Below are 25,864 nucleotides of genomic sequence, written 5' to 3'. Positions count from 1 at the left end.
GTCTCTAGTCTTCTCAGGACTGAGCTAGAGGAGCAAAACCACAGCCTGGCCATGGTCTCATGTAGTCTACGGTGCAATATGGCTGTGCTTCGGAACACATCGAAAGCATGATTTAAAAGGCATAAAACAGTTATATTGGTTTACTGTAGTGAGGATTCCAAGCATATTGTAAGAGTAAAAGTAACCTGTTGGCAGAGAGCAGGGGGCTATCTGGGAGTGAAGCAGTGTCTTTTTTGCCTCTTTTTTTTTTTTTTTTTAAAGATTTTATTTATTTATTTGACAGAGAGAGATCACAAGTAGGCAGAGAGAGAGAGAGGAGGAAGCAGGCTCCCTGCTGAACAGAGAGCCCGATGCGGGACTCGATCCCAGGACCCTGAGACCATGACCTGAGCTGAAGGCAGCGGCTTAACCCACTGAGCCACCCAGGCGCCCCTGCCTCTTTTTTTTTAATTGAGTTTTATTATGTATAAAACAGTTCTTTTTAAGGTTTTTTAACAAAACCCTTAAAAAATGAAATTTGTATTGCAAATACAATTTCTTTTTTTAAATAAACTTTTACATTTTAGGATGGCTTTAGATTTATGGAACAATTGTGAAGAGAGTATAGAGAGTTCCCCTGTACCCCACATTCAGTTACCCCAGTTATTAGCATCTTATATTACTATGGCATATTTTTTGCAATTAATAAATCAGTATTAATATAGTTATCGACCTTCATTTTTTCATAATGTTGCTTTTCTGTTCTAGAATCCCATATAAGATACCAGATGCCTCATTGCATTTCGGTGTCATGTCTTCGTAGGTTCCTCTGGGCTGTGACAGTCTCTCTCTCTCCTTTTTTTTTTTCCTTAGAAATTCTCCAGAATTTCAGAAACTTCTGGGCATCGCTATGGAACTTTTTCTGCTGTGCAGCGATGATGCAGAGTCGGATGTCCGGATGGTGGCTGATGAGTGCCTCAACAGAGTCATCAAAGTAAGCCCATGAGCTGCGCTCTCTGGACCGGACTTGTGGATGGGGGAGTAGCTGTTAAAGTACCTTCCTCTGTCTCGAGTGCCACGGTCCCTCTGGATGTTTGTGCTTGTTTCACCTGGCATGTACTTTGGTGGAGCTCGTATCTGCCTGTGTGCTTGCTACCCCTGCTCTGTCTGTGTTGTGCATAGGTCATGGGGACACTGCTGGGGATTGCTGGGTGTTCTTGAGGAATATGTCACTAAGGCACCAACTTTTGTTTGGGCAGAGCCTAGAGCAGCCACGAGGCCCTGGGAGGGCAGGGGATGGGTTAATGGACTCCCATTTGTAGTTTCTGTATGGTGTGTCTGGACTCTCTTCCTTTGTCTGCTTTCCCCGGCCCAGCAGAGACCTCCTCAGGAGACAAGGCTCCCATAAGACGCTCGCTGGGGCTGGTGTGACGGGGCTGGGGGGAAGGAGTTCCCAGAGCAGGATGGCAGAGCCAGAAAGCCAAAGCGCTTGGGCCACAGGCGAGGTAGGGAGTGGAGAGGAAACACCGTCTTCTTCCCCTGCTGCTTCCTGAGGCTGACTTTGGGGCCAGGACCACCAGAGCTTTAAGCTCCTGTTTTCTACTGTGCTTGAAGATAAAATCCTTCTTCCACAGTTCTTAATGTATTGGAAAACTATTCTTGTTTTTCTCATTCTGCCCTTTTCCTACTTTGTGTCCCCATGTCATCCTGGTCACCTTCTAGGCCACCTTTGTCAGTGATGGGGCTTTCGGGTTGTGTGTGCAGACTCATAGCGCCCCTGTTGTCCGGGCGCCAGCGTTGGGGTTAGCACTGTACATCTCCCCAGAATTGTTTTTTCCTTGTTTCTTTCTCTGAAGGGATTCTTGTTTATTGGACCTTTGTAGTTTTCTTATTTTTCCCCTACGGCTTCCACTTCCACCCCTGAAATTTAGATAAGTCTTAGAGAAGAGCCTGCATCTCTTCATTTCCCTTGCAGGCTCTTTTCTTAGGAATCCTCATATGGCCAGATAAACCAAGGACTACAAGCTAACGTAGATTAGTGACTATTTCCCTTCTCGTTAGGATCTCAAGAAACAAAGCTGTTCTTTGGAGTCCTTCTCAGGCCTTTCTCTGGAGAGTGGTTGGTTATGTTTTACATTGGCCAAGTGGTTACCCTTCCTTTCTCCTTCACGGGCCCTGCCTTCCTCAGCAAGAGGATCACTCCCCCTTCCTGCTCAAGGAGATTGAGGCCCTCTGCCAGGCAGATAGGGCATACACGAATTTTGGAGTCAAGGAGACCTGTGTTTGAATCTTGCCTCTGTCCCCTACTCACTGAACAACTTTGGGAAATGTATTAATTCTGTGAGCCTCAGTTTCCTTCCCTGCAAAGGGAGTCAGACAGAGTGCGGTGCTATATGTGAGCGTGTGTGAGGATCAAAAGCAGTGTGTTTAGCGCCATCCTGGCCACTCACTGGTCCTCCAAGTGGTGAGAAGGACTCTTATTAATAATGAGTCTTTTTTTTTTTTTTAATGAAATTCAAAAAAATTTACATTTTGTATTTATTAATTAATTTTTTAAAAAAGATTTTATTTATTTATTTGATAGAGATCACAAGTAGGCAGAGAGGCAGGCAGAGAGAGAGGAGGAATCAGGCTCCCTGCTGAGCAGAGTGCCCAATGCGGGGCTCGATCCCAGGACGCCGAGATCATGACCTGAGCCGAAGGCAGAGGCTTTAACCCACTGAGCCACCCAGGCGCCCCTACATTTTGTATTTATAAATAGATTTACTTACTTATTTCTTAGAGAACATCATGAGCAGGGGGAGAGGGAGAGGGAGAAGCAGACTTCCCACTGAGCATAGAACCCAATGGAGGGCTCTATCCCAGGACATTGAGATCATGACCTGAGCCGAAGGCCGATGCTTAACTGATTGAGTCACCCAGGTGCCCCAATAATGAGATTTTTAGATTCTCACCCAAAGAGATTACAGGGTGTGGAAGAACAGCAGCTGCACTCCCTCTTCTGTTACACAGACTCCTTGGTCTCCTGTCAAACAGAGGTCCTTCCCCCCACCAGCATGTTACTTGGCTAGCCACACTTTCTGGGCTCTTCTCACCTCAGCCTCCCTGCCCAGGGAGCTGGGCAGGGAGCTCCAAGGCGGGAGCAGCCTTAGGGAGGCCCTCCTCCATCTGTAGGTAGCTGCCTGCTCTTCTACTTTTGCTGGCACTCCCTGCTTTTGCTGGCACCCCACCGTCACCAGCAATTTACGGCCAGCGGCCCTGTCCTTCCTTTCCATGCCTGTGACCGGTTAATGATACTCACATGCGTGTGGGGTCCATGTGTGTGGGGTCCCATAGCATATTTACAGATAGTCTTTTTCAGTCATGTTTTCTTCTCTTCAGGCCTCAATGTCCTTGCTTACTTTATTTATTCCTACTGGCAGGACCAGACTGGTTTTTTTCTGATGTTTTAGTTCTTGAACTTGTTGCTTAGACTCAGAATATCTAAAGAGGGCACCATGCCTTGCTTCATGGCAAGAGAGGGATTCAGGAGGGCAGAGGGAATAATATGACCCCAGACTGCTCTGATGTTGGCCATTGGACATGTAGGCTTTGTTCTGCTTTCCAAGCCTTTCTTCTTCAGTGACGCATTTCCAAGAAGTGCTGGACTGAATAGCTTGGCGTATGTATGGTGGTTGTCAGCTGTGACCCTGGTTCATAACTTAAGGCCAGAGTTGTCATTCTGGCCATCTCCTGTCCTATTTCCCCTATGTTAGGCCTCCTGGTGCAGAGATTCCTTTGCTCAGATGTCAGGGAGGGGCAGGAACACAGACGTCACCTGGGAGTCAGGTCTTTGACTTTTGTCTTCTGTTGTGTGTTGTTACATGCTTCTGATGAGACCAGACTCATGGCCCAAGCCAAGGGGACATGTTGCTTTTCATTAATATAGGACAATGCAGTGGGGATCTGATTCAGCCTCGTAGTGTGCTCCTGCTCAGGTGGGAAAGCACATTCAAACAGAAATCACTCAGTACATGGCACTGAACTCTAAGTTCTGAGAGACATTGGCAAGTCATCATGGCACTCTGGAGACTGAGATGTCTTCTGTTTGGGAGCCAGAGAAGGTTTCTTGGAGGTGGTGGCTAGTAGGTGAGTGAGGAGATTAGAGATCTCTTTAACTCCTGTAGCCCCCTGTCTCGAGGGGGCTCCAGGAGGCCTCTGCAGGCTCACAGAGGAGAGTGACTCTGGTGTGTGCCCTAGGGGAATGGGAGGCATTGAGGGTCGGTTCAGGGAGGCTTGGCCTTTATTTGGTAAATAGGAGCTCTCAGAGATTTTTTTAAAAAAATTATTTATTTATTTATTTGAGAGAGAGAGAGAGAAAATGAGAAAGAGAGAGAACATGAGTGGAAAGAGGTCAGTAGGAGAAGCAGACTCCCTGCCTAGCAGGGAGCCAGATGCGGGATTTGATCCCGGGACTCCGGGATCATGACCTGAGCTGAAGGCAGTCACTTAGCCAACTGAACCACCCAGGTGCCCACTCTCAAAGATTTTTGACGTGGGCAGTGGAGTGCTTTATTTAGGAAGAGTAACGTGGTGACGGAGTGTGGCCTGCCTTAGAGTAGAGAAAGACCTGCATACTGAGAATCCATGTGGGAGGCGGAATAGTCCTGTCCTGGGAGAGTAAGGTCTGAGAGGGGATGGTGGCTGTGGGAGGGGGAGCAAGGAGGCAGAGGTGGGCTGTCAGGGGCTCCACCTGGCAGCTGAGTGGGTGTGTCTGCTTTGGTAAGGAAGGGATTTGGGTGCGGGGTGGGGGGTATCGGATTGCTATCATGCAGTGACTGGGAACCCTGATTCTGTGCTCTTATTAGGGGTTTGAGGTTTGGTTTTCTCTTGTTATAAAGAAAGTTTGAGATTGGTTTCTAAAACAAATTGAAATAAAACTTGGATATGGCTTCTGGTTTTATTTGCAGAGTAGCATCTTTAATATATGTTTGTTTCGATGTGCTTGCTTAAGGAATTAGTACAAACTGAAATTGAAGAGTTAGGATTTACACATTTCTGAGATACTGTTATAATTCAGAAGCTCCCAAAGGTGACTCTGCTTTTGGTTTTCAAATTTACTTAATCGGTGGATGAACCCATATGAGTTTTACTACAAGCAGCTCAGGTTGTAGATAGGATATGCTCTCTATCACATGGAACAAGCTTGGTTTGCAGCTCAGTTCTGTCTTTCCTCTCTTCTTGTCGGACAGGCCATCATTGGCAGTACCATTTCAGAGGAGAGGGTTCCTGCGGGCGAGAGTGGGGGCCGGGAATCTCTCTTCTCCCTTTCTTACATCTTGAGAAACCCTCTTGAACACGGGCTCTGCCACTAGTGGTGGTAGCCCTTGGCCATTCTTGCTGGGTTGAAGTTCGCCTGGTGGCCATCAGTTTTGGTTGGGCCCAGAGGTGAGCAGGGATGGGGGCACATTCTGAGGAGCACGAGGTTCCTTACTGGTTGCAAGCTCTGAACCACAGGCCTGGGAGCACCTGTGCGTCAAGGGAGGACCTTCAGAAAGGACGGTATCCCTGCCCGCCAGAGGGAGGGGCTCTGGTCTTCCATGTGTGCTCATTGCCCTCCTGGCGCCACAGACTCCAGGCCATTGTTGATGTTGGGTTGTCCAGCAGTGTGCACTTCAGTGAAGAAGGCAAACCTTTCAGATGTTTTCTCCTCTCCTTGAATGTTAAGATTTAACATAAGAGCGTTAGAATGAATTTGGGCCATCTACCGCTGGATTTCAGTATTATGTCGTATTTCATTGTACATCAAGTTAAATTCTTTCCTTTCTGTTTTTTTGTTCGAGTGGGTGACCTGTGTCTGGTTTATTCAGTGGTTGCCTGTATGTATGTGCTTCTTTCTCAACAAGCAGTTTCTTAGCTTAGCTTGCCAAATTTAGTTGCTAAAATTCCACTTTGCCCCCAGGTTGAAATTTTAGTTGCCTTTTCGTTTTCTACCGGGCTGGCGGAGTGAGTCTTCTCAGTCCTGGTGCTCTGTTGCAGGCCCTGATGGACTCCAGTCTGCCGAGGCTGCAGTTAGAGCTGTATAAGGAAATCAAAAAGGTAGGCTTTGATGTTCTCTTTCTGAGCCAATGGTGCTGCTTCCCTGGATTGAGCAGCATGTGTGAAATCTTGTCTTATTTACTAAGTGGGAATGTTAGACGGAAATGCTTCTGGTAAAGTACACTTCACCGCTTTATTTTCCTTCACAAGGTTCCTTTTCACTGTTTATGAGATGGGAGGGGAATTAAGTTTTCCGTCTTTGTAATTGACGTCCCGAGACTGTGATGCTTCTGTAACTGCGGCAGTTACAGTTTACGTGGCTTTGTGTCTAAACATAGAAATAAGCGATCACGTAAATGCTCTTGTTCCTATGAAGTCCTTTCGGAGTAGCATCCGTGATTCTTAAGCGTGACTCACCACTCTCATCCCTCTCAGAACGGTGCTCCCCGGAGCCTTCGTGCCGCCCTGTGGAGGTTTGCTGAGCTGGCTCACCTGGTCCGGCCTCAGAAGTGCAGGTAAGTTGTGCGCTCTGGAATATTCTTACTGTCTGCTGAGGGGGGCGGTCCAACGCCTGTGGCTTCCTTCCCTCTTGGCTTTGGCGTCACTGGCTCAGAGGACTTCCCCAAGTTCTAATGTCGTCTGCCTCTGCCCTCCACGTGGCAACCCATGTTTCTTAGCTTGTCTTCCTTTCGTAGCACTTCTCACTCTCAGAAATACTCAGGGACACTAATCAGTGTGCTTGTTTATTTTCTGCCGGCCCCCCTCCCCAAGAGACAGAGGTGTGCGCCCCAGGACAGCAGGGATCTCCCCTGTCTGTCCTCTGCTGCAGCCCAGCCCTGAGAGCCGTTTCGGCACGTGCTGTTTGCTGACAAGTTGTTGTCACATGGTTGATGGTTGAGAACCAGTCTCCCCATTGCTTATAGAATGATATGCCTGTGTCTCTCACACGAGTTAAAACTATGACCGTTAAACTGTGAATAAGATCTGACTGGTGGGAACAGTCTGTCCTCAATGGACTGAGAATCAGAAGACCCCAGTTTTCATCTGTGCCTTCCTTCTCCTTAAGTGATAAAACTCACATCCATAAACCCTTGGCTGTGTCCCCAAGGAACCGGTGGAGGGGCCGAAACTCTCACTGTTAATAAGAACCAGCGATTTATCCCACTGAGTTTGAGTTTAGTAAGAATCTTAAGTGGCTGCTGTGAGATGCATCACCAAGGAAATTTCTTTTTATAGAACCTTTTTCTTTTATTTTCCTTATTTTGAAAATTTCATTCTACTTCCGAAGCAGCACATCCCAAGTTCTCCACATAGCAGCCAGAGTGACCTTAAAAAAATGTGATTGGCTCATGTCATTCCCTTACTTAAACTTTTTACTCATTTCCCAGAGGTGTTCAGATAAATTCCAGACTCCTTACCCAGGCAGGTCTTGCCTCCAGTGGCCACCATCATCTCAGACACTCTCAGTTGACTCTTTGGCCTGATTTTGCTTCTTCAAAAAGTCAGGCAAGTTTCTCTTGTTCATCATGCCTGGTTTATTTTTTTTCTGGCAAATGGTCTTCTCCTTAAGCCAGCCTAGTTTTCCTGCTATAGTCCCAGGTGGAGACCTGCTTGTCTCTGCCACACAAAGGCTCCTGTCATGTTAGTCCCGTGTTTGTTGAGGGGACTCATGTGGTTTCAGCCTTCTGCCTGGTGACTCATTCTCCCGCATTGTGCACCGTCTGTGCCTCCTCTCTGGAGGACCAGGTCTTACCTCTAAGACCTTATTTAGTCTGAACACTTAGAAGTATTTCCTTGCTCCCTGTTCAAGAAAACTTTTTCATTTCTTTTTTTTTAAATTGGTATTTTCTTATCTATTATTTTCTAATTTAAAATATGAGTATTTTACTGTTACAATTTACTACAGACAATTTTTAAAACAAGCTTTTGAGAGTCCTCTGTGATCACAGGAGAAGTGAAGGATGAGTGTCTCCCATCAGTTGAACTTAGTCTGCGTTTAGCCCTCCTGTTCTTTTTGCCAAGGTTTGTCTACTTTCTGTTAAGGACTGTTTTGCATATAAAAACTGGCTGTTCTCTACAGGTACTAAATAATTGCTTATATTTCTCACCAAAGTAGACCTGGAAGAATAACTCCTGTTCCTTTCACATATGCAGGCCTTACTTGGTAAACCTTTTGCCTTGCCTGACTCGAATAAGCAAGAGACCTGAGGAATCTGTTCAGGAGACCTTGGCTGCAGCTGTACCCAAAATTATGGCTTCTTTTGGCAATTTTGCAAATGACAATGAAATTAAGGTATGATTATTACCTCAAGTCATAAACATGAATGAATCTGGTATGCAGTTAGGGCTTTCGAACAGGCAGTCATTTGAGAGTGCTTCTTGAGTTATGCTATGCTTCATGATTTAGAAGAAAATCTTTCCAATTATTTTGAAGCACACGAAAGCTTTCTACTTCCGCTTTCTTATCATTTGGTGAGGAGTCGAATAGGGAGAGTGTATACAGATGCAAATTCAAGAGGCAATTTTCCAGAACAGATTGATTTTTGGGTATATTAGACTGACTCTTTAATCTAGCTTGGGAGAGGTGCAGGCAGGAGAAGCCCACTGATGATGGCTTTGTAGCCGGTGGGGACCACTTGCCTTTTTGTTTGTTCTGTGCCTCAACAAGCAAAACAAGCAACCTCCCTACCCACATTCGTATTTTTTTAATGTCCAGAAATTGTGACCCTGCCACTTAGTTTGGAGATTATAGATTCTTGACTTCCTCCTTTTTGTGGGTCAGTCCTTTGTTAGTGTTTACCTGCACATTTCTAGATAGCACGCTGTATAGCATGTATATTATAACTCTGTACTGCTATTTAAAAAAGAAATTTTTTTTTTACTATGAAAGATAAATTTAGCCCTAACCCAGTTCCTTCTTAATGTAGTTCTATCCATATCAGTGTGACATTATCATGCCCAAGTAATAGTCACAACAAGTTATGTTCTGTTCTTGGATTCTATTTCTTGAACTATTTAGTTTTTTGGGAGTAAACAATTGCCTCATTTTTATTTTGCTTGTTATTCTTTGGTCATTTATGACTTCTCATACCTTCCAACAGCTTTGTAAAATGTGTCTCAGTGCAGTTCTCCACATGACAGATAATGTATTGGGTCCTTTTTCTCTACTGGAGTCTTCTGTCTTAGAATTCTCCAGCTGTTTGCCCCAGTCTGATTCAGATGCTCTAGGTCTGAGGACTTTGCTTTGCTGTCCTCCTAGGAATTGTTTTTGGTGCTCTCCTGTTTGATGCCTGATTTCTAGATGCCATGTCTTTACCTTTCTAGGCATACTCCCTTGTTGTGATGGAATTTGTGTTACGTTTTATTTCTATTTTCCTTTTCTTTTTTTCTGTACTTTCTAGATGTCCATCTTAAACCCTTCTGTTGAATTTTTGTTCCTGCTGTTATATTTTTAATTTCTAAGAGGTGCTTCTTGTGTTTAGAATGTTTGTTTTCTGGCATCCTCCTCTTGCTTCATGAATACACTCCTTATTTTCTAAGGATATCGATCACAGGTTTCTTAAGAACTTTCTTTGACTTCCAAATTGTCTGCTTCTTCTGTCTTCCTCTGTTCTCTCTGTTCTGGTCTTTCACTTTTATGTTGGAAGTTGTCCCTTTAGATTTGAGTGAGACTTTAAAAAGCTTATTGGAAGCATGTGTGTGGCAAGGTCTGTCCCATGGTGGGCTTCCTGAGGTAATAGATGGTGAGCCTGCTTTTCCACTGCGTCTCTCTAAGTGTCAGCCTCAGTAAGCCTTTTCCTTTTGAGGTGGTCAGTATCTCTAGAGGAAGGTTGCTCATTCTCCTGCTTGGAGGGATAAACCTGGCTTCGTTTGTCCTGGAATTCTGGGATAGGCAGGGCCAGCGGTCTCCCTGGTCAGAATGCACATTTTTTCTTCATTTCTCTGTTTTCTGTCTGTGTCCCATGTCTGACCTTGGCTATGCCGACATCTCTGGAGATTATCCCGCATTCTTTTTGGGAGGTGGGACGTGAAGACCACTTTTCTGGGCCACCCTGGGGGAGAGGAGACCCAGGGCTTTGTGGCCGGCAATGCTCACCAGGGCAGACAGGCTGCTTTCCCATGTCTCTGGGGCCTCCCGAGCTTGCGCGGTTCTTGCAGTTCTGTGGCTTGAGTGAGCTGGCCTCTTGTTAGTGGCCTTCAGACTACCCGCCCCAGCTCACCGGAAAGTATACTTGTGAACGTCTTCCCCATGGGCCACAAGGTGGGCACTCAGCACTTGCCTCCTTTCCAGCTTGCAGAATTTGTGGATGCCTCCTATCTTCTCTTGTCCCTGTCCTCTTTTTGTCCTTGTAAGTTGATGTTTCTAAGAGCTGTGCATGATTTTCAGGGAGCGTCTGGGTGGCAGAGTTTCGTTCACACGCCCAGCGCAACCCTTTTGTTCCAAAGTCTCCTCCCCTCTGGTGTGTTTTCATTCTCAGGAGGGCCTGTCAGGGACTGAGATGCCTCCTGAGGCTTGTTTCACTCACGTGTGTTACACACGCAGGCAGCACGGGAATTGCCGCTGTGGCCCTTGGCAAACCATCCCAAAGTGGAGTAGCATGTTTCCAGGCCCAGGCGCCCTTCATGCCGGCCCCCGTTGCTGCACTCCCCTCCTCCCTGGCAGGGGATGCTGACTGGGCTTCTGAAGCCACGGGGGCTGTTTTTAAATTCAACATATGCAGAGCCGTGCAGTGTGCATTCTTTTTGTCTGGTTTTGTTTGTTTGTTGCCACACATTAAGTTGGCGAGGGTCTTCCCTGTCACCAGTGGGTAATTCATGCAGTGTTCATACCTGTGGGGTGCCCTGCTGTTTGAACACGCCACGGTTTACCACGTACTGTAGCTGAGCGACTGGCTGCTGCCGTGCCTGTCCTTGTGCATGTCACCTGGAGCACGTATACAGCCTGCGGTGGCGGATCCTGGAACGGGGTGCTGCTGGGTTGTAGGAATGTGTGTCACCTGCTGTAGACGCTGCCAGAAAGCTGTCATGTGCCTGCCCCGCTTGCGCCAGTGTCCTTGGTGTGTGGAAATCCCGCGGCTCTGCCTCCTCCCAGACCTAGCTGCTGCAGGGCCCTTCACGTAAGCCATTCTGATGGCTGTGCCCTGGTGTTGTATTTCAATTTTAATTTCCGTTTCCATCCCCTGCAGTACTCTAAAGCTGAGTGATTTTGCATCTTTCCCCTTGGGAAGTACTCTTAGAAATTTGTCCTATGTATTTATTGGAAAGTGGAGCTGTCTGCCCTACAGTCTAGTGTGCTTTCTTCCCATTCCGAGAAGGGCCCATGGGTGGTCCGGGGGCCTGCCAGCTGCCTTCTCCAGGATGTTCTCAGCATGATGGGATTTGGACCTGTGATTCCCCTTCAAACTCTGAGATTCGATTTTATTATTCCAAACTGTTGAACTTTACTGTGGGCTCATTCTTAAGAATAATGCTCAGCTTTCACTGTGCTTGTAAGTGTGGACTGATGTGGAATGATTTGTATTAGTTCATTGATGTATGTGTGTGTGTTTTCACTCAGATGAGTTACTTGAAGCTACTAGTATCTTTTCTCAGAGTTAAGGGTTTGTCTGAGATAAGTTGACTGGGTTCTTCTGGTGGTATTTGCAGGAGGCACTGGAGGCACAAAGCACGGGGGTCATCCAGGGGCTGAGGGTCTGGTCCTCTGCCTCTCTGGTTCCAGAGATCTAGTCTGTAACTTGACCAGGAATGGACAAGCCTCTGAGAACCAGCTGACGCTAACCCCACCGTTAAGAATGAGCTTCTTTATAAGTCAGGTGCCAATCTGTTAATGTGCTGCTTGTTTGCCTGGGGTCACACCTCGTTCGTGGGACCCTAATGGTGTCCCCAGCCCAGATAGCTTTGCTCAGTGCTTGCCCATAGTAATGGGGACCAAATCATTGCTCAGAGTGGGGTTGAGAGTGAAGGAAGCTAGTTCTTATGGCAGCTAGTTCCCAAACTCAGGAAGCTTAATGGTTATGCCTTTTCTTTTTTCCTCTTTTATTTTTCTTTAAGATTTATTTATGAGAGAGAGAGAGCGCGCGCGCACACATGATGCTTAGGGGAGTTGGCCAGAGCAGAAGGAGAGAGAGAAGCAGATTCCCCTCTGAGCAGGGAGCCCAGCATAGGGGCTCGTTCCTCTGACCAGAAGATCATGACCTGAGTTGAAACCAAGAGTGGGCGCTCAACCCACTGAACCACCCAGGCGCCCCACACCTTTCCATTCTTTGGAAATTTTTAACACTTAGATGGCCATCGTTGGAATTGTAGTGTGGTCTCCTTTGGGTTATTCTGGAGGTTCTGTGACAAGGTCTTTTTCTCTCCTTAGGAACATACTCTTGGGCTCTGTGCTGCTGTGGTTTAGCTCACCCACACGCTTTCCAGACCACAGAACATCTCTTAGTGGCATTAACTGCACATCCGCAAGCTGTCTGTCAGGCTGGGACGTGGCTGTAGCTGACTACTACACTCTTCTCCTTGACTTCATTATTTGGGTGGTTTTGTTTTTGTTTTTGTTTTTGTTTTTCACTGTCTTTATTTTGTGTGGTGTCGTTGACTGACCCTGTACCCAAATGCTGTGGGTCCCCCTTTTCTAGAAGCTTAGGCTTTCACTCTTGGCTAGAGGACATAGATACTGAGCAAGTTTGTACTTAAAGTAAGGAAGTAAATAGACCATTTCTGCAAACTGCTCTGGTATATCCCGAATTTGGGGTGCTTTTATTTAGCTGTAGCAAAGTCCAGTGGTTCATAACCTTCACTCTGTAAGAATTTGGACTAATTTTGTGAAATAATGTGATAACCTTCATAGGAGTTTTGTCTTTTTTATCTACTTGGGTTTTTGCTGCCCTAGGTTCTACTAAAGGCTTTCATAGCGAATCTGAAGTCAAGCTCCCCGACCATTCGGCGAACGGCGGCTGGCTCAGCAGTGAGCATCTGCCAGCACTCGAGGAGGACCCAGTACTTTTACAGCTGGCTATTGAATGTGCTCTTGGGTAAGAGCTAGTTGTAGGAGTGATTTTCCCCATGGTGTGCTGGAGTTGCTAGCATTTACCTGAGACACATCTTTTAAATTCTTTAAAATCGGGCAATCCCTTAGCTACCAGCCCGGGCCCTTTGGCTCTGGCCAACTAGTGAGTGGGAATGATGTTGAGGCAGCCATGTTCCCATGGTGGGTGTTGTGACGATGAGGACAAGGAGCCTTCTCTCTGCAGAAGCTCAGGCAGCACCATGCCCAAGGACAGCTGGCAGGGCAGTGGGTGTGAGGCCGTGGGCACCCCACCCGCCTTCCTCAGTGGCACACTCCGTGGCTGTTTTTGTGGGTTGAGTGTGAGTCTTTGTGGCTAGACGCAGAGCCTGGGGTCCTGGCAGGTTCTGTGCTGACGGCTTCTCCCGTATTTGGAGTCCTTCATGGTGATCAGCACTAGCAAGGGCGGGGTGGGTATTTGATAGGAAAGAACTGTCTGACTTACAAATGCAGCCAAACTCATGCTGACTGGCCTTGCTCAGCTCAGGTTGTCACGGTTACCCTTTAAAGCCTTTCCCGGTTTTTGGCCCAAGGATGAGGTTCCTGTTCCCTTTCCCACAGCAGTGTCTGTGCTGTCTTTATCCCTCACTACCAACTTCGTAACACGGTTCTGCTGTGGGTCTCTTGTTTTAAACAGATTAAGCCCTGAACCCCCAGCAGATGGTGATGTTGAGAGATCTCATTGGTCCCTTACAGGCTTGCTGGTCCCCGTTGAGAGTGAACATTCCACCCTCCTGATTCTTGGGGTGCTGCTCACACTCAGGTACCTGGTGCCCTTGCTGCAGCCTCAGGTCAAAGACACGAGCCTGAAAGGCAGCTTTGGGGTGACGCGGAAGGAACTGGAAGTCTCACCCTCAACAGAGCAGCTCATCCAGGTAGGAGCCGTGTGCTTTACTCTGGTGCCTGTATGTAAATGAGGGATACTGGAAGAATTGAAACATTTGGAAGTGAAATGGCAGCACTGAGGGTTAAGAGCTTGGTCTTTGCAGCTGGGCCACCTGGTTCAGATCCTGGGTCACGACCCCTAGCTGTGTGACCTCTGGATGGCAGTGACTTCAGAGTACAGTGAGGGTAATCTCTTGTGAGGTTACAGAGAATATTACATGCGCCCCTTAGGCTCCTGCCTGCCACAGAGAATGCTCTTACCCTGTTTGCAAAGCCAGGACTCATGAGATCAGTTCTGGGTATTTATTGAGCACCTACTGTGTGCTGGGCACACATTGGTGAGCATTTTGGCTGTGATCTCTGGCCCTGGAACCTGTGATCTGCTGCGCTAGTGTATACACCCAGGGAGTTAGGGACGCGGTCCGTTGGAGTGTAGGGACAGTATGTTAAAGCTTCTCTTCCCAATACAGAGAAACCCCGTGTGCATTCTCATCCAATGGGGTCTGCATCTGACTGCAGTGATGGACTTCATTTCTTTGCAGCTTGCTCATCCAGGTTATTTTCTTAACCTTGAAATAAGACAGCTACATTTTAAGCCTTTGGATTTTGTGAACTTGGCTTCAGATGTTAGGATTTTTAGCATATTTAAACTACTGGGTGCTACTGAAGGCCTTACTTTTTCTGTGCATTCATGGTCTCATGGCATATACAGGAAGGAGTTGAGACCCACAATCTGGGGTCCTGAGTGGGATGCCTTGGCTTTGTTTTCCATATTGACGACATTGTAGTTCATAGGTATTTTGGTCAAGTAGACTTAAGAGTTGTATCCTTTGCCTAAATTTTGTAGGGTATAAGATTATAAGTGGCTTAAAATAATTCTTGCCTAGAAATCATGAATTGAAGATGATTCAGTGATTTAAGCATTCAGTCAGGCAGTATTTACAAAGTGCTTAGACTCTTTCCTGGTGCATGGTGAGGCCCTGGAAGTGCAGGTGGATGAGGGGTAACCGAGCGGGCGTGGGCTCTAAGAATCCGTGGGGTTGACCGACCAGCTCCAGCTAGCTGCCCTTCAGCTGTCCCACAGAACACAAGCAATGACATTCTCTTGAGATATGTCCTCACAACAAACATTACTGGTTGTTTTAGTGAGTAAAACAGGTATTCGAGTGGCAATAATGCATTTAAAAAAGAGATTATTTTATCCTCATCTTATTTGTTTTACTTTTTATTATGGAGATTTCCAGACACAACAGTAGACAGAAAAGCATTGTAAACAGCCTTCAGTAATTATCACCTGTGTTAATAATTGTCAACTCAGGGCCAGTTATGGTTCACTTATAATCCCACATCCTTCTCTGTTTTTATATTTTTTTGAAGTAAATCCCAGTCGTCATATTAATTCATCTCTAAGTATTCTGGTATGTATCCCTATAGGTGAGAACTCATCTTTGTTTTTAAAACTTTTTTTAAAAATATTTTATTTATTTATTTGACAGAGAGAAAGATCACAAGTAGGCAGAGAGGCAGGCAGAGAGAGAGGAGGAAGCAGGCTCCCTGCTGAGCAGAGAGCACGATGGTGGGGCTTGATCGCAGGACCCTGAGATCATGACCTGAGCCAAAGGCAGAGGTTTTAACCCACTGAACCACCCAGGCGCCCCCCTCCTCTTTTTTCTAAAAAAAATTTTATTTATTTATTCATAAGAGACAAAGAGGCAGAGGCAGATAGAGAAGCAGGCCAGGACCCTAGGGATCATGACCTGAGCCAAAGGTAGATGCTTCACCAACTGAGCCACTCAGGTGTCCCCCATTGTCACATCTAAAAAAAAAAAAAGGAACATTTCCCGAACATCAAATACCCACTCACCTTCTCTCAGGTGTTTATGCTCCTCTTTTGGAATCAGTATGCAAATAAGATGAGAGTTCATTTGTTGGAGAAGCAGGTTATCCTGTGGAATTCCTGGCAGTTGGATGTATTGCTTGCCACCCCATTTTGTAAGCTAATTTTTTTTTTTAAGATTTTATTTATTTATTTGACAGAGAGAGACAGCAAGAGAGGGAACACAAGCAGGGTAAGCAGGAGAGGGAGAAGCAGGCTTCCCACAGAGGAAGGAGCCTGATGCCGGGCTTAATCCCAGGACCCTGGGATCATGACCTGAGCCGAAGGGAGAAGCTTAATGACTGAGCTACCCAGGCGCACCTAGTTTACATTTTATAATGTACATGATAATCTGAGTTCTGAAGTAGTTATGTAGTATTTTTTAAAAAGATTTTATTTCAGCTAGAGAGCAAGTGATAGAGCATGGGGGGTGTGAGGGGCAGAGAGAGAGGGAGAAACAGATTTCCTGCTGAGCAGGGAGCCTGACGAGGGGCTCGATCCCAGGACCCCAGGATCATGACCCTAGCTGAAGGCACATGCCTAACCGAGACACCCAGGAGCCACATAATATTTTAAAATAAATACATAAGTATTGGGATTACATACTCAGAATTTTCTTGTGATGTTTTTTAAAAAAGCCTGAGAAGCAAGCAAACAATCACTAAGTGGTGTGGTAAGGTGGTGGGTTGGTGGGCTGTAGGGGCCCAGAGTGGTGAGCCCCTGTCTGGCCAAGGTCAGGGAGGCATACGGAAGAAGCATGATGATGAGCCAGTGCTGATGGGTGAGTGGGATCGGACCAGATACAGGGAGTTGGGAGAGGTTTTGTAGACAGACTACAGCCTTTGCGCAGTCTGAGGAGTGAGCACGCATGCGCAGATGGGCACTGGTGCGGGTCCTGGGAAGGGCCCAGCGCTTCTCATGGATGAGCAGGGGTGCTGGTGAACGTCAGAGTAGGATGCAGCAGCCCTTTCTGCCGTGGGCCAACTAATGAGCTGCAGCAGTAGAGCCGGAAGACAACACGTGGAGGTGGCGGTGCTCCCAGAGAGCTTGTCGCACATGGGGGTTGGGACAGGTTTGGCCCGAGGATGGTGACTGTGGACCTGAGGCTCTTGTGATAGCGGCTCCTCTTGGAAGGACGCGGCAGCGACGATGAAAAGGCGCTGCCTCTGAGACTTTGACTTACTTTTTTATACCCTTCTAGACTGTTTTTTTTTAAATGTGTGTTACTTTTATAATAGTAAAGGTAGGGCTGCCCAACTTACCAAATAAACCTACAGAGTACCAGTTCAGTTTGAGTTGCAGAGAAATCAGGAATAATTTGGTGGTGCAGGTATGCCTGAAATTGCACAGGACATAGTTAGGATGCAAAATTATTTATCTGAAATTCATATCTAACTGGGTGTTAGTATTTTATTGGACAATGCTAATGAAATGGAAAAAGAGGGGCACCTGGGTGGCTCAGTCTCATTCTGAAGAGTGTGCCACTCTTGATCTCAGAGTCATAATAAGTTCAAGCCCCACACTGGGTGTAGAGATTACTAAAAAAAGCTAAGATTAGGGGCGCCTCAGTGGCTCAGTCAGTTAAGCATCTGCCTTCAGCTCAGGTTATGAACCTGGAGTCCTGGGATCAAACTCTGTGTCAGGCTTCCTGCTCAGTGGGGAGTCTGCTTCTCCCTCTCCCTCTGTCCCTCCTGCCCATGCTCTCTTTCTCAAATAAGTAAATAAAATCTTAAAATAAAAATTAAAAATATACAAAGAAAAAGTACATTCAGCGTGTTCACATAAGGTAAGACGATATTAAAAGCACTGGTAAACTTTGACGTGATGCCTCTAATATGTTGGGAAACGTTTGCCGTGGTCCTCAGCACAGGGTTCCCTGCAGGCTGTGTAGACCAGCTGTCCTCGCCTTGTACGTGAGCTCTGTTCTCCATTTCTGCGTCGGCAGTTAGGCAGACGGTCTCGCTAGCATGCCACTGCCCTCATGGGCTGCTCTGCTAATTTGTAAGGGCTTTCTCTTACAGTGGTTGTCATAGGACTTAGAAACTGTCATGGAAGCCATGATCATAGCGGTAGAACATGAAGACATATCTAGGGGCAGAAACGGAGGCACACATTTTGCCAGCATCAGACTCAAAATACAAAGCTGTGAACCCTCGGACACATTTTAAAAACCACGGTGATCCCTCTTGTACCTCTGTTTCCAGGTCTATGAACTGACCTTGCACTACACTCAGCACCAAGACCACAACGCAGTGACAGGCGCGCTGGAGCTCCTGCAGCAGCTGTTGCGGACGCCCCCGCCTGAGCTCCTGCGGGCCCTGAGAGCTCCAGGCGGCGGGCCACTCTCCACTGTGCGCCACCAGCCTAGCTGCCGGAGCCGCAGCGGCAGCATAGTGGAGATCCTGGGTATGTTCAGCCCTGAGGCCCTGTGCGGGGCTGCTTCCTTGGGGAGTTTGGGGCTGGTGCTGCGCCGGGCGGGGCCAGCCCTGCTCCTTGGAAACCCAGTCTGGAGACTGGAGGATGGCAGCGTGACCAGGTCAGAAGACAGCGCAAGGCCTGCCTCTGAAGCTGGCTTCTCCGCCCTGGCCTGGCTGCCTCTCCATGGCACCTCGGCCATTGTGGAACCGAAGCTTCAGGAGAAGTATTTATAGGACCCTTGTGCCGCTGGGCCAGAGGTGGGGACCTTCATGTCCCTGTGGGGATTTTCAAGTTCCCTTCTGCCCTCAAGGCCCTTTTTTTGCTGTTCTCACTGACTCTAGGACACTCCCTCCTGTACACCGCCACTGCTCATCTTTATGCTTTTGGGGGTCGGGCCCTCATCCCTCCATGGGTGCTGCGCTGTGGCCTGACCACTTGTTTTCCTCCTGCCCCTTGAGAGCTGGAGGAGTTGGGATCCCAGAAGCAGGGCCTTGAGAACTAGCTTTGGCACAGAGGAGGCTTCTGGGGCCTTAGTGGACTCCCGGCCTCCCCCAGGCTGGTTGAGCACTGCACACGTGCCATGTGGTCTTTCTTCAGCGGCACTGACAACCTGGAGTATTTGACTGGAGGCCTCGTTGCCGTCTCCTCTGAACGTAAATGTTTGCCTGAGCCAGGAGCACATAGTGAGGGTGTGCCTGTCCATGTCCTGGGACCTCCAGAGGCCTCTGCTCTGTGCCCTACAAATGCGTGCCCTACAAATGCGAATGACTAATGATCGTTGCTAATGAAAATTTATATCTGATTGGTAGTTGACCAAGCAATCTGAGAGTTCTGATGTTTTTAATTTGACTTATTAAATGCACGTTCTTTGCGCTGCTTTGACATTTTAGGTCGCATTTTGGAATTTTGTATTGGGGTGCTGGTGGGATTTTCATGTGTCAGGATTCATGTGTTGAGGCTTTGCCGGTGGATATACGTTCACACACACTGTAGTTTTAAAGCTGAATCACGGTTTTTGAAGATTTTCAAATGCCATCTGTATTTTAGCAGCTTGTTATCTTTCATCTGTCATTTTCTGTGATTTACAGCTGGAGGGGGTTCTTCATGCAGCCCTGTTCTTTCAAGGAAACAAAAAGGTGATTATTTCAGAAATCAGAGTCTTGTGTTGAGTCCCGTTGCTTTTTCTGTATTTCTGTAACGCCGTCAACTGTGTCCGTACCTCTTCTCCATGGAGTGATGTATGTATAAATGTAACTGGGCCGGAATGGTTCTGTAGGGTGGCTTTTGAAAATTGCTTGTGTATCAAAATGGCTTTGTCATAAATTTCTAATGCTTTTGGTCAGGGGTCAGCAAACTTTTTGTGTAAAGGGCCTGTTTTAGCCTTGTGGGCCTTCCTGCGTCTTCTCTGTTTGGCTCTGTCTTGTGGCAGAAGGCAGCCACGGGCGATGCTCAGCTCATGGCTGTGGCTTCCGTGCTGTGAAACTGGAGTTACAGAAATAGGCCTGCTCTAGTTCTCCTGCTTCTGTCTTAGAGACTGTGTTATGTTTTATAAAGGTAACTTGGCTTTCCTGTGAATTCTGTGTAGCATTAGTCAGGAATGATGTTTGGTTAATTATTTGGGTAATTTGGGCTGATGGCAGTTTTTCAGCTGTATTTAACTTTGTACATCCCAGAACATTCTGATAACAGTTTTTTTTTTTTTATTTTTTTAAGTGTTTCTGATCTCTAATCGGAGAGATTTGGTACACATGAACACTTGACCCCACCAGTTATTTTCTTTTCCAGTCTGGATATCCAGAGGAAAGAATTGCTGCCATTTTCTCTTTTGAAATCTTAAAAAGATGAATCTTTTAAAGAATTTATTGAGGTATAATCGATACAAACATATGAACATTTCTTTGTGTCACGAGTTGAGAGTTTGTGAGCCTAATGCCTAGTGTTACTTGCAGTATTGAACGGGACTTTAACAGGACTAATATTCTAGCCCTGACTGGGTTAAGTAAACATTTCCTAGAACTAGAATCCATCGTGTTTGGGCCGTTATAGTGCAGTATACTTAATCAAGTGTGAGAAATTGGTGAAACACTAAGGTTGTTTGAAGGCCAATGGCTTCTAGGCAAAGTCAGTCTCTCTGTTCCAGAAGCAGGAGGGGACCATGGCAGGCAGGTGACGAGGTGCCTTATTGCTTAGCCACCTTCCTGGGTGGTCCACTGTTAAGATGAGCTTTTTCCTTCTGGGTAGGAAGCTGGTATGTCCCCACTATCTTTTTTGTGTTTTTGTTTTGTTTTCCTTTCTCATTGCCAGCTACAATTTTTAAGCCTTCTTTGTTACAGTTGCAAAAATCCTTTTTATTCCCCCGGTGAGATCTGCAAATCTGTGAGAGAGAACAGGAGAATTGACATTGGATGTGGGATGAGGGCAGGGGCTCTGTGGCAGCCTGGTGGGGCCCTTCTGGCACCAGCCAGGACCTTGCACCCCTTGTGGAGGGCTCCTTGGGACAGGGGGGCAAACCCTGATTCTCAGGATAGAGACTGTTCTCATTAACCCCCCCACACAGGGTGGATTTTTCTTGCTTTCTCAGGGTCAGTCACTTGTTCTGTAAAGAACAACCCTGTTACTTAGATAAGCCAAATTGCTGTGTTCATTTTATATAGATTTTGGGTTTCCTCTGCTTTTTCTTTGCCTTTTTTCCCCCTTTAGTCTCACACCAGTATAGATTTCTGGAAATTGTCACATCTATGACCTAATCCTCGGAAACTAGTGAAGTTAGGCATTGGAAATTGCCAATAATTATTTCTAGAGGGTCATTTAGTGACCTTTATGTGTAGTGTAACCATGGTGATCTAACTAGTCCAATTAAATCATGTTAAGACTTTTCCTTTTTTCTTATCAATAGAAGACAAATTGATATAATTTGGAAACCAAGAACTGTAAAATATGTTTTTACAGCTTTGCAAAAGATGAACTATTATTCTATCCTCCTAGATCATATGGCCTCAGGTTTTTTTTTTTTAAAGATTTTATTTATTTATTTGACAGACAGAGATCACAAGCAGGCAGAGAGGCAGGCAGAGAGAGAGGAGGAAGCAGGCTCCCTGACGAGCAGAGAGCCCGATGCGGGCCTCGATCCCAGGACCCTGAGATCATGACCTGAGCCGAAGGCAGTGGCTTAACCCACTGAGCCACCCAGGCACCTTGGCCTCAGGTTTTGATTACACCATAAAGTCTGGCAGCTTAAAGGAGAAGAGAGTAGAAGTGATTTTTGGGGTGACATTCTGTGTATGAACGCTTTCTGTTTTTAAGTGTTTATTTTGACTCCTTTGGCTGCTGGCACACAGTGTGCTATTTGTTTCAGGAGCTCAGTGGTTATGTGTACGCTCTGATTGCCATTGGAGATACGACGTGAGTGTCCTAAGGGCTAACAGAATTGGTTCTAGCCATAGCTTACGGTCTTTGAGATCAAATAGTAATATAAATTACCCAACAGTAATACAGATCTAAGTCAGTAAATTCTTATTAATTATTAAAATACTTGGTGTTACAGTTTGGGAGTCATTGCTTTTAACTTTGTGCTGTATAGGTTTATTGATTTTAGTAATATCTAAATATAATATCTTGGCATTCTCTGTGTTTAGCACATTAGAGGTACAAAAGTACATTATACCATATGAGAGAGTGAATTAAATATGTTTATGATTTTCCGCTTAGAGTGTGCATCTATTTGATTTTTGAAGTCTTTCCTGTAGCAAGCTTAAGGACTCTTGCTACATCATTTCCTAGGGAAAGTGCTCTTTGGAGAAGCAGCAGCCTTGGAGGATGACTCCGAGTCCAGATCGGAGGGCAGCAGCCCCGCCTTCACAGGTAGCTCTCAGGGAGGGACAGTGGTACCACCCCTCCTGTCTTTCTCTTGGCCCCTTCCCTGTCCCTTCCCTGCCCCTCCCCTGCCCCTCTTCTGCCCCTCATGAAGGGCTGTGCTCCTGGGAATAGTGGTAAAGCCAGCTTGCTCAAATGGTTGCTAGTTCATACTATTTTTAGGACATTTACTTTGAAATGTATGTGTGTGTGTTTTCTTGGATCAGATGTTTGCTGTTTTCTTTAGGATCTTTGAAAATTAGGTTTACTCCCTGAGCATAACTCTTATGTAGTAGGGGATGGTCGGTAAGTGTCTCATGAATTATATGGGTTGTAAGAGGAAAATGGGATTAAAATTTGTCTGTGGACTGCTTAACTTGAGAGAAATTTACATTTGTTTACCAGATTCTTTATTCACATTATGAGAGAAGTATTGATTAATATGCTAATAATTGGATTAAATGAGTGGTATAATCCTATCCAAAAGAATATTTTTAGACAACTGAAAATAGGACGAAAGTATTTGGGAAAGAAAATCTGAATAATTCCAGTGGTGATTATTTATTTACTCATTTTTTATAAAACAGAAATCTTTTTTTTTTTTTTTTTAAATTACAAAAGTAAAAGAAAATCCAAATTCTAGCTCTCTGCCACATTATATAGCTTGAGGGCTCACTGACCCAGTGGTCTTTAGCGAGCACTGCTAACACCTGGGTGTAGATCTTTCTTTATTGATTTTTACGTAGTGTGTGGCTTTTTTAATGAGAATTTTAAAACAGAGCTAGGAAAACGTGCTGCACATTTGCGCTCCAGGAGGGGAGGACTGGCTGCTTCTAAGATGGCTTCAAGCAGTCTTGAACAGGGTCTGGGAAGAAGGCAAACCCATGTCAAAGAGATGGTGACTTTCCACTGTTTCTGAGTGCGACCTGCTGAGCGAGAGCACCCACTTGCTTATGCCCAATCAGCCTGCCTGTGGGGCGCGGTCTGGCTGCGCTGCTCCAAGCTGAGGCTGAGCAGTTGCTCAGACACTCGAAGTGGTATTGTTCCTAAGCATACATCAGTTTTTGCAGTGAAATACCATTTGAGAATTTTCATAGCATTTAGGAAACACCTACTGATAATCCTTATTTTATGACTATGACATGGTAATAGAGTGAAGGGTAAGTCAAGAATACAGTAAAAAGCAATTTTAGTAATGTTTGAAGAATGCACTCATCTTGCTTTCGAAATTTACTAGTTCACATTTTCACTCTATTTCACGATTTTTTGCAGTTAAAACATTTAGTGACAGTGAATTTTGGGGTATTTTATAAGCATTTGATTCCCTGTTGAACGTTTCCCTGGCCCTTTGAGGAATGTGTGTTTCTTTGTCTTCAGCCTCAGTCAAAGGTGAGATTGGCGGCGAGCTGGCTGCGTCTTCTGGAGTCTCCACTCCTGGCTCTGCCAGTTCAGCTGCGGACTCTGTGGGCCACGACATCATCACCGAGCAGCCCCGGTCACAGCATACGCTGCAGCCAGACTCGGTGGATCTGACCAGCTGTGACCTGGCGAGCGCAGCCACTGACGGAGACGAGGAGGATATCCTGAGCCACAGCTCCAGCCAGATCAGTGCCGTCCCGTCTGACCCAGCCATGGACCTGAATGATGGCACCCAGGCCTCCTCCCCAGTCAGCGACAGCTCCCAGACCACCACTGAGGGGCCTGATTCAGCTGTGACCCCTTCGGACAGTTCTGAAATTGTAAGTGGGTGAAGTGTTCACGCCAGCAGGCCCAGACCTAGACCCTCCTGCTCATTTCCCTCTTCCTGTCTGACTCACTAAGGAAAGAGCAGAGATTACCAGCTCAGGTCATTAATGGGGAATTCAACCCCATCTAAGACCCTCCCTGAAGACAATGGCTAAGTGTCATTTGTGCTGAACATGGAGTCAGATTAGGTTAGTTGATGATACGAATTTTGCTAAAATTGAATGCATTTTAAATTCATTAAGAACTTGCCGAGTACAGATTAAATCATTACTTAAAATATCTGTAAGGACCCTATTAACAGATCTGTGGTCTTTTTTTTTTTTTGAAAGATTTTCTTCTTTTTCCAGAGTTTATTTATTTATTTGAGAGAGAATGAGAGTGAGAGAGAGAACATGAGAGGGAGAGGGTCAGAGGGAGAAGCAGACTCCCTGTGGAGCTAGGAGCCCAATGTGGGACTTGATCCTGGAATTCCAGGATCATGACCTGAGCGGAAGGCAGTTGCTTAAGCCACCCAGGTACCCCAGATCTGTGGTCTTAATACATTGTAATTAAAAACATTAACACTGTGTATTTAACTTTTCTTTTTTTTTTTTTTTTTTTTTTTGGGATTTTCAAAACCTTCTGCAGCATATCCCCTCTTATAGAGCATGGAGTTAAGTATATTACTGGTTTCTGAGCTAGCAGAGAGGAAGCACCTTAAGGACGGTCTGAACACCAAGTTTGGTAAAAGTGATACAGAATTTAACACTCCTTTTTTAAAAAAACAATTTGTACTGTTAAATGTTCTGTTATTATTGAATAGGTTTTATTAAGAACATTTTTGGTTTGGTTTTTGGGGTTTTTTTACGTGGATGAATGCAGAAGCATTGAATGACAAAATCATGAGATAAATCACTGGCACGTCCCTATTGAGCAGTTGTCAGGTTGTCACGTGGATTCAGTTTCTGATGGCCACGTGGATTTGCAGTTCCTCTGGTAGAGCTGTGAGCTCACAGTTGGGGTTTTAACTAGAAGACCTGGGGAAGTGTAGGACATACAGTTGGAACAGTATGCAGGAAAAATGAGAAGGTTAGGGAAAGTGCTGGCCATTAAGTGTGTGTGGGAGATTCTGCTGTGTGTTTATTGCACCAGCTTCCATGGGGTTTCTTGCCTCTTTACGATGGATGGTTTCTGGTGGGTTTGTTAGAAGTAGGAATGAAAGGCCATGGGAAATTCTGAAAACTTTCCACCTATTGAAATTACCCCATTGTTCACTGGGTAACAGTGCTGGGAACGGGACCTCTGCAGGTCTCTCTGGCCTGTAGAAAATGAACATCTTCCCTTCATAATTCCCACATTGGTGGAGTTCTTTCCTGGTTTATGGGATGCTTCCCTGTCTGTTATGTAGTCATTAATTATTTGCTGAACAAGTATACTGAGTGCCTGTTAAGTTCCATGGGGTGTTCACAAGCTGGGGACGAAAGTAGAGGGCACAACATATAAAACTCCTTGCTCACACGAAGCTAATGTTCTAGAGGAGTCAAGAGACCCTTTCCATTACAGGCCGGACAGCAAAGAGCTTTGGCTTTCTAAGCCATATAGCCTCTATCACACGTTCCTCTCTGCTGCTGTCTGGTGAAAGCAGCTATTGACTATATGTAAATGAACTAGCATTCCCATAAAACTTCATTTGCAAAAACAGGTGGTGGGCCAGGTTTGGTCATTAGGCAATGGCTTAACTACCCCTGGCTTAACTACTCTCCCCTAGGCAGAGTGTGTGCATGCATGTGGAGGCAGATACTAAGTGAGTAATCAATAAGTAAACAAATACATAGTTACGTGGTGATGAGTGCCATAGAGGAAAAGAAACAAGTGAAGGTACAGAGAATTTCCTCATGAGACAGTCCAGCGCGGTGGCCAAGGGGCTGCTGCCAAGAGCCCACCAGGATGAGAATTTCGGCTCGGCTGTTTCTTAGCTGTGTAGCCTGGACCATGTGTGATCCTTCTTGCCTCAGTTTTCTTATCTGCAAATGGAGGGTAACAGTACTTGC

The 25,864-nt window shown here is 46.0% G+C and overlaps 1 protein-coding gene across 3 annotated transcripts in view; it reads left to right on the top strand.

The window, feature by feature from the left end:
- Positions 1-25,864, top strand: part of HTT (huntingtin) — a 138,802-nt gene that overhangs the window by 22,473 nt on the left and 90,465 nt on the right. Inside the window, exons 3-12 of one of the 3 annotated variants that reach the window (XM_044267884.1) lie at positions 853-973; positions 5,998-6,057; positions 6,433-6,512; positions 8,152-8,290; positions 12,884-13,025; positions 13,754-13,932; positions 18,023-18,224; positions 19,325-19,372; positions 22,017-22,097; positions 23,466-23,827. In XM_044267884.1, the coding sequence (XP_044123819.1) occupies positions 853-973; positions 5,998-6,057; positions 6,433-6,512; positions 8,152-8,290; positions 12,884-13,025; positions 13,754-13,932; positions 18,023-18,224; positions 19,325-19,372; positions 22,017-22,097; positions 23,466-23,827 (1,414 nt within the window). The remainder of the gene's footprint in view (positions 1-852; positions 974-5,997; positions 6,058-6,432; positions 6,513-8,151; positions 8,291-12,883; positions 13,026-13,753; positions 13,933-18,022; positions 18,225-19,324; positions 19,373-22,016; positions 22,098-23,465; positions 23,828-25,864) is intronic. The other 2 variants (XM_044267885.1, XM_044267886.1) reach the window with 2 other exon arrangements.

The sequence above is a fragment of the Neovison vison genome, chromosome 11, assembly GCF_020171115.1.
Source record: "Neovison vison isolate M4711 chromosome 11, ASM_NN_V1, whole genome shotgun sequence".
Lineage (NCBI taxonomy): Eukaryota > Metazoa > Chordata > Mammalia > Carnivora > Mustelidae > Neogale > Neogale vison.
Note: the sequence above shows the minus strand (reverse complement) of the source record. Positions and strands in the feature narration are given on the sequence as shown.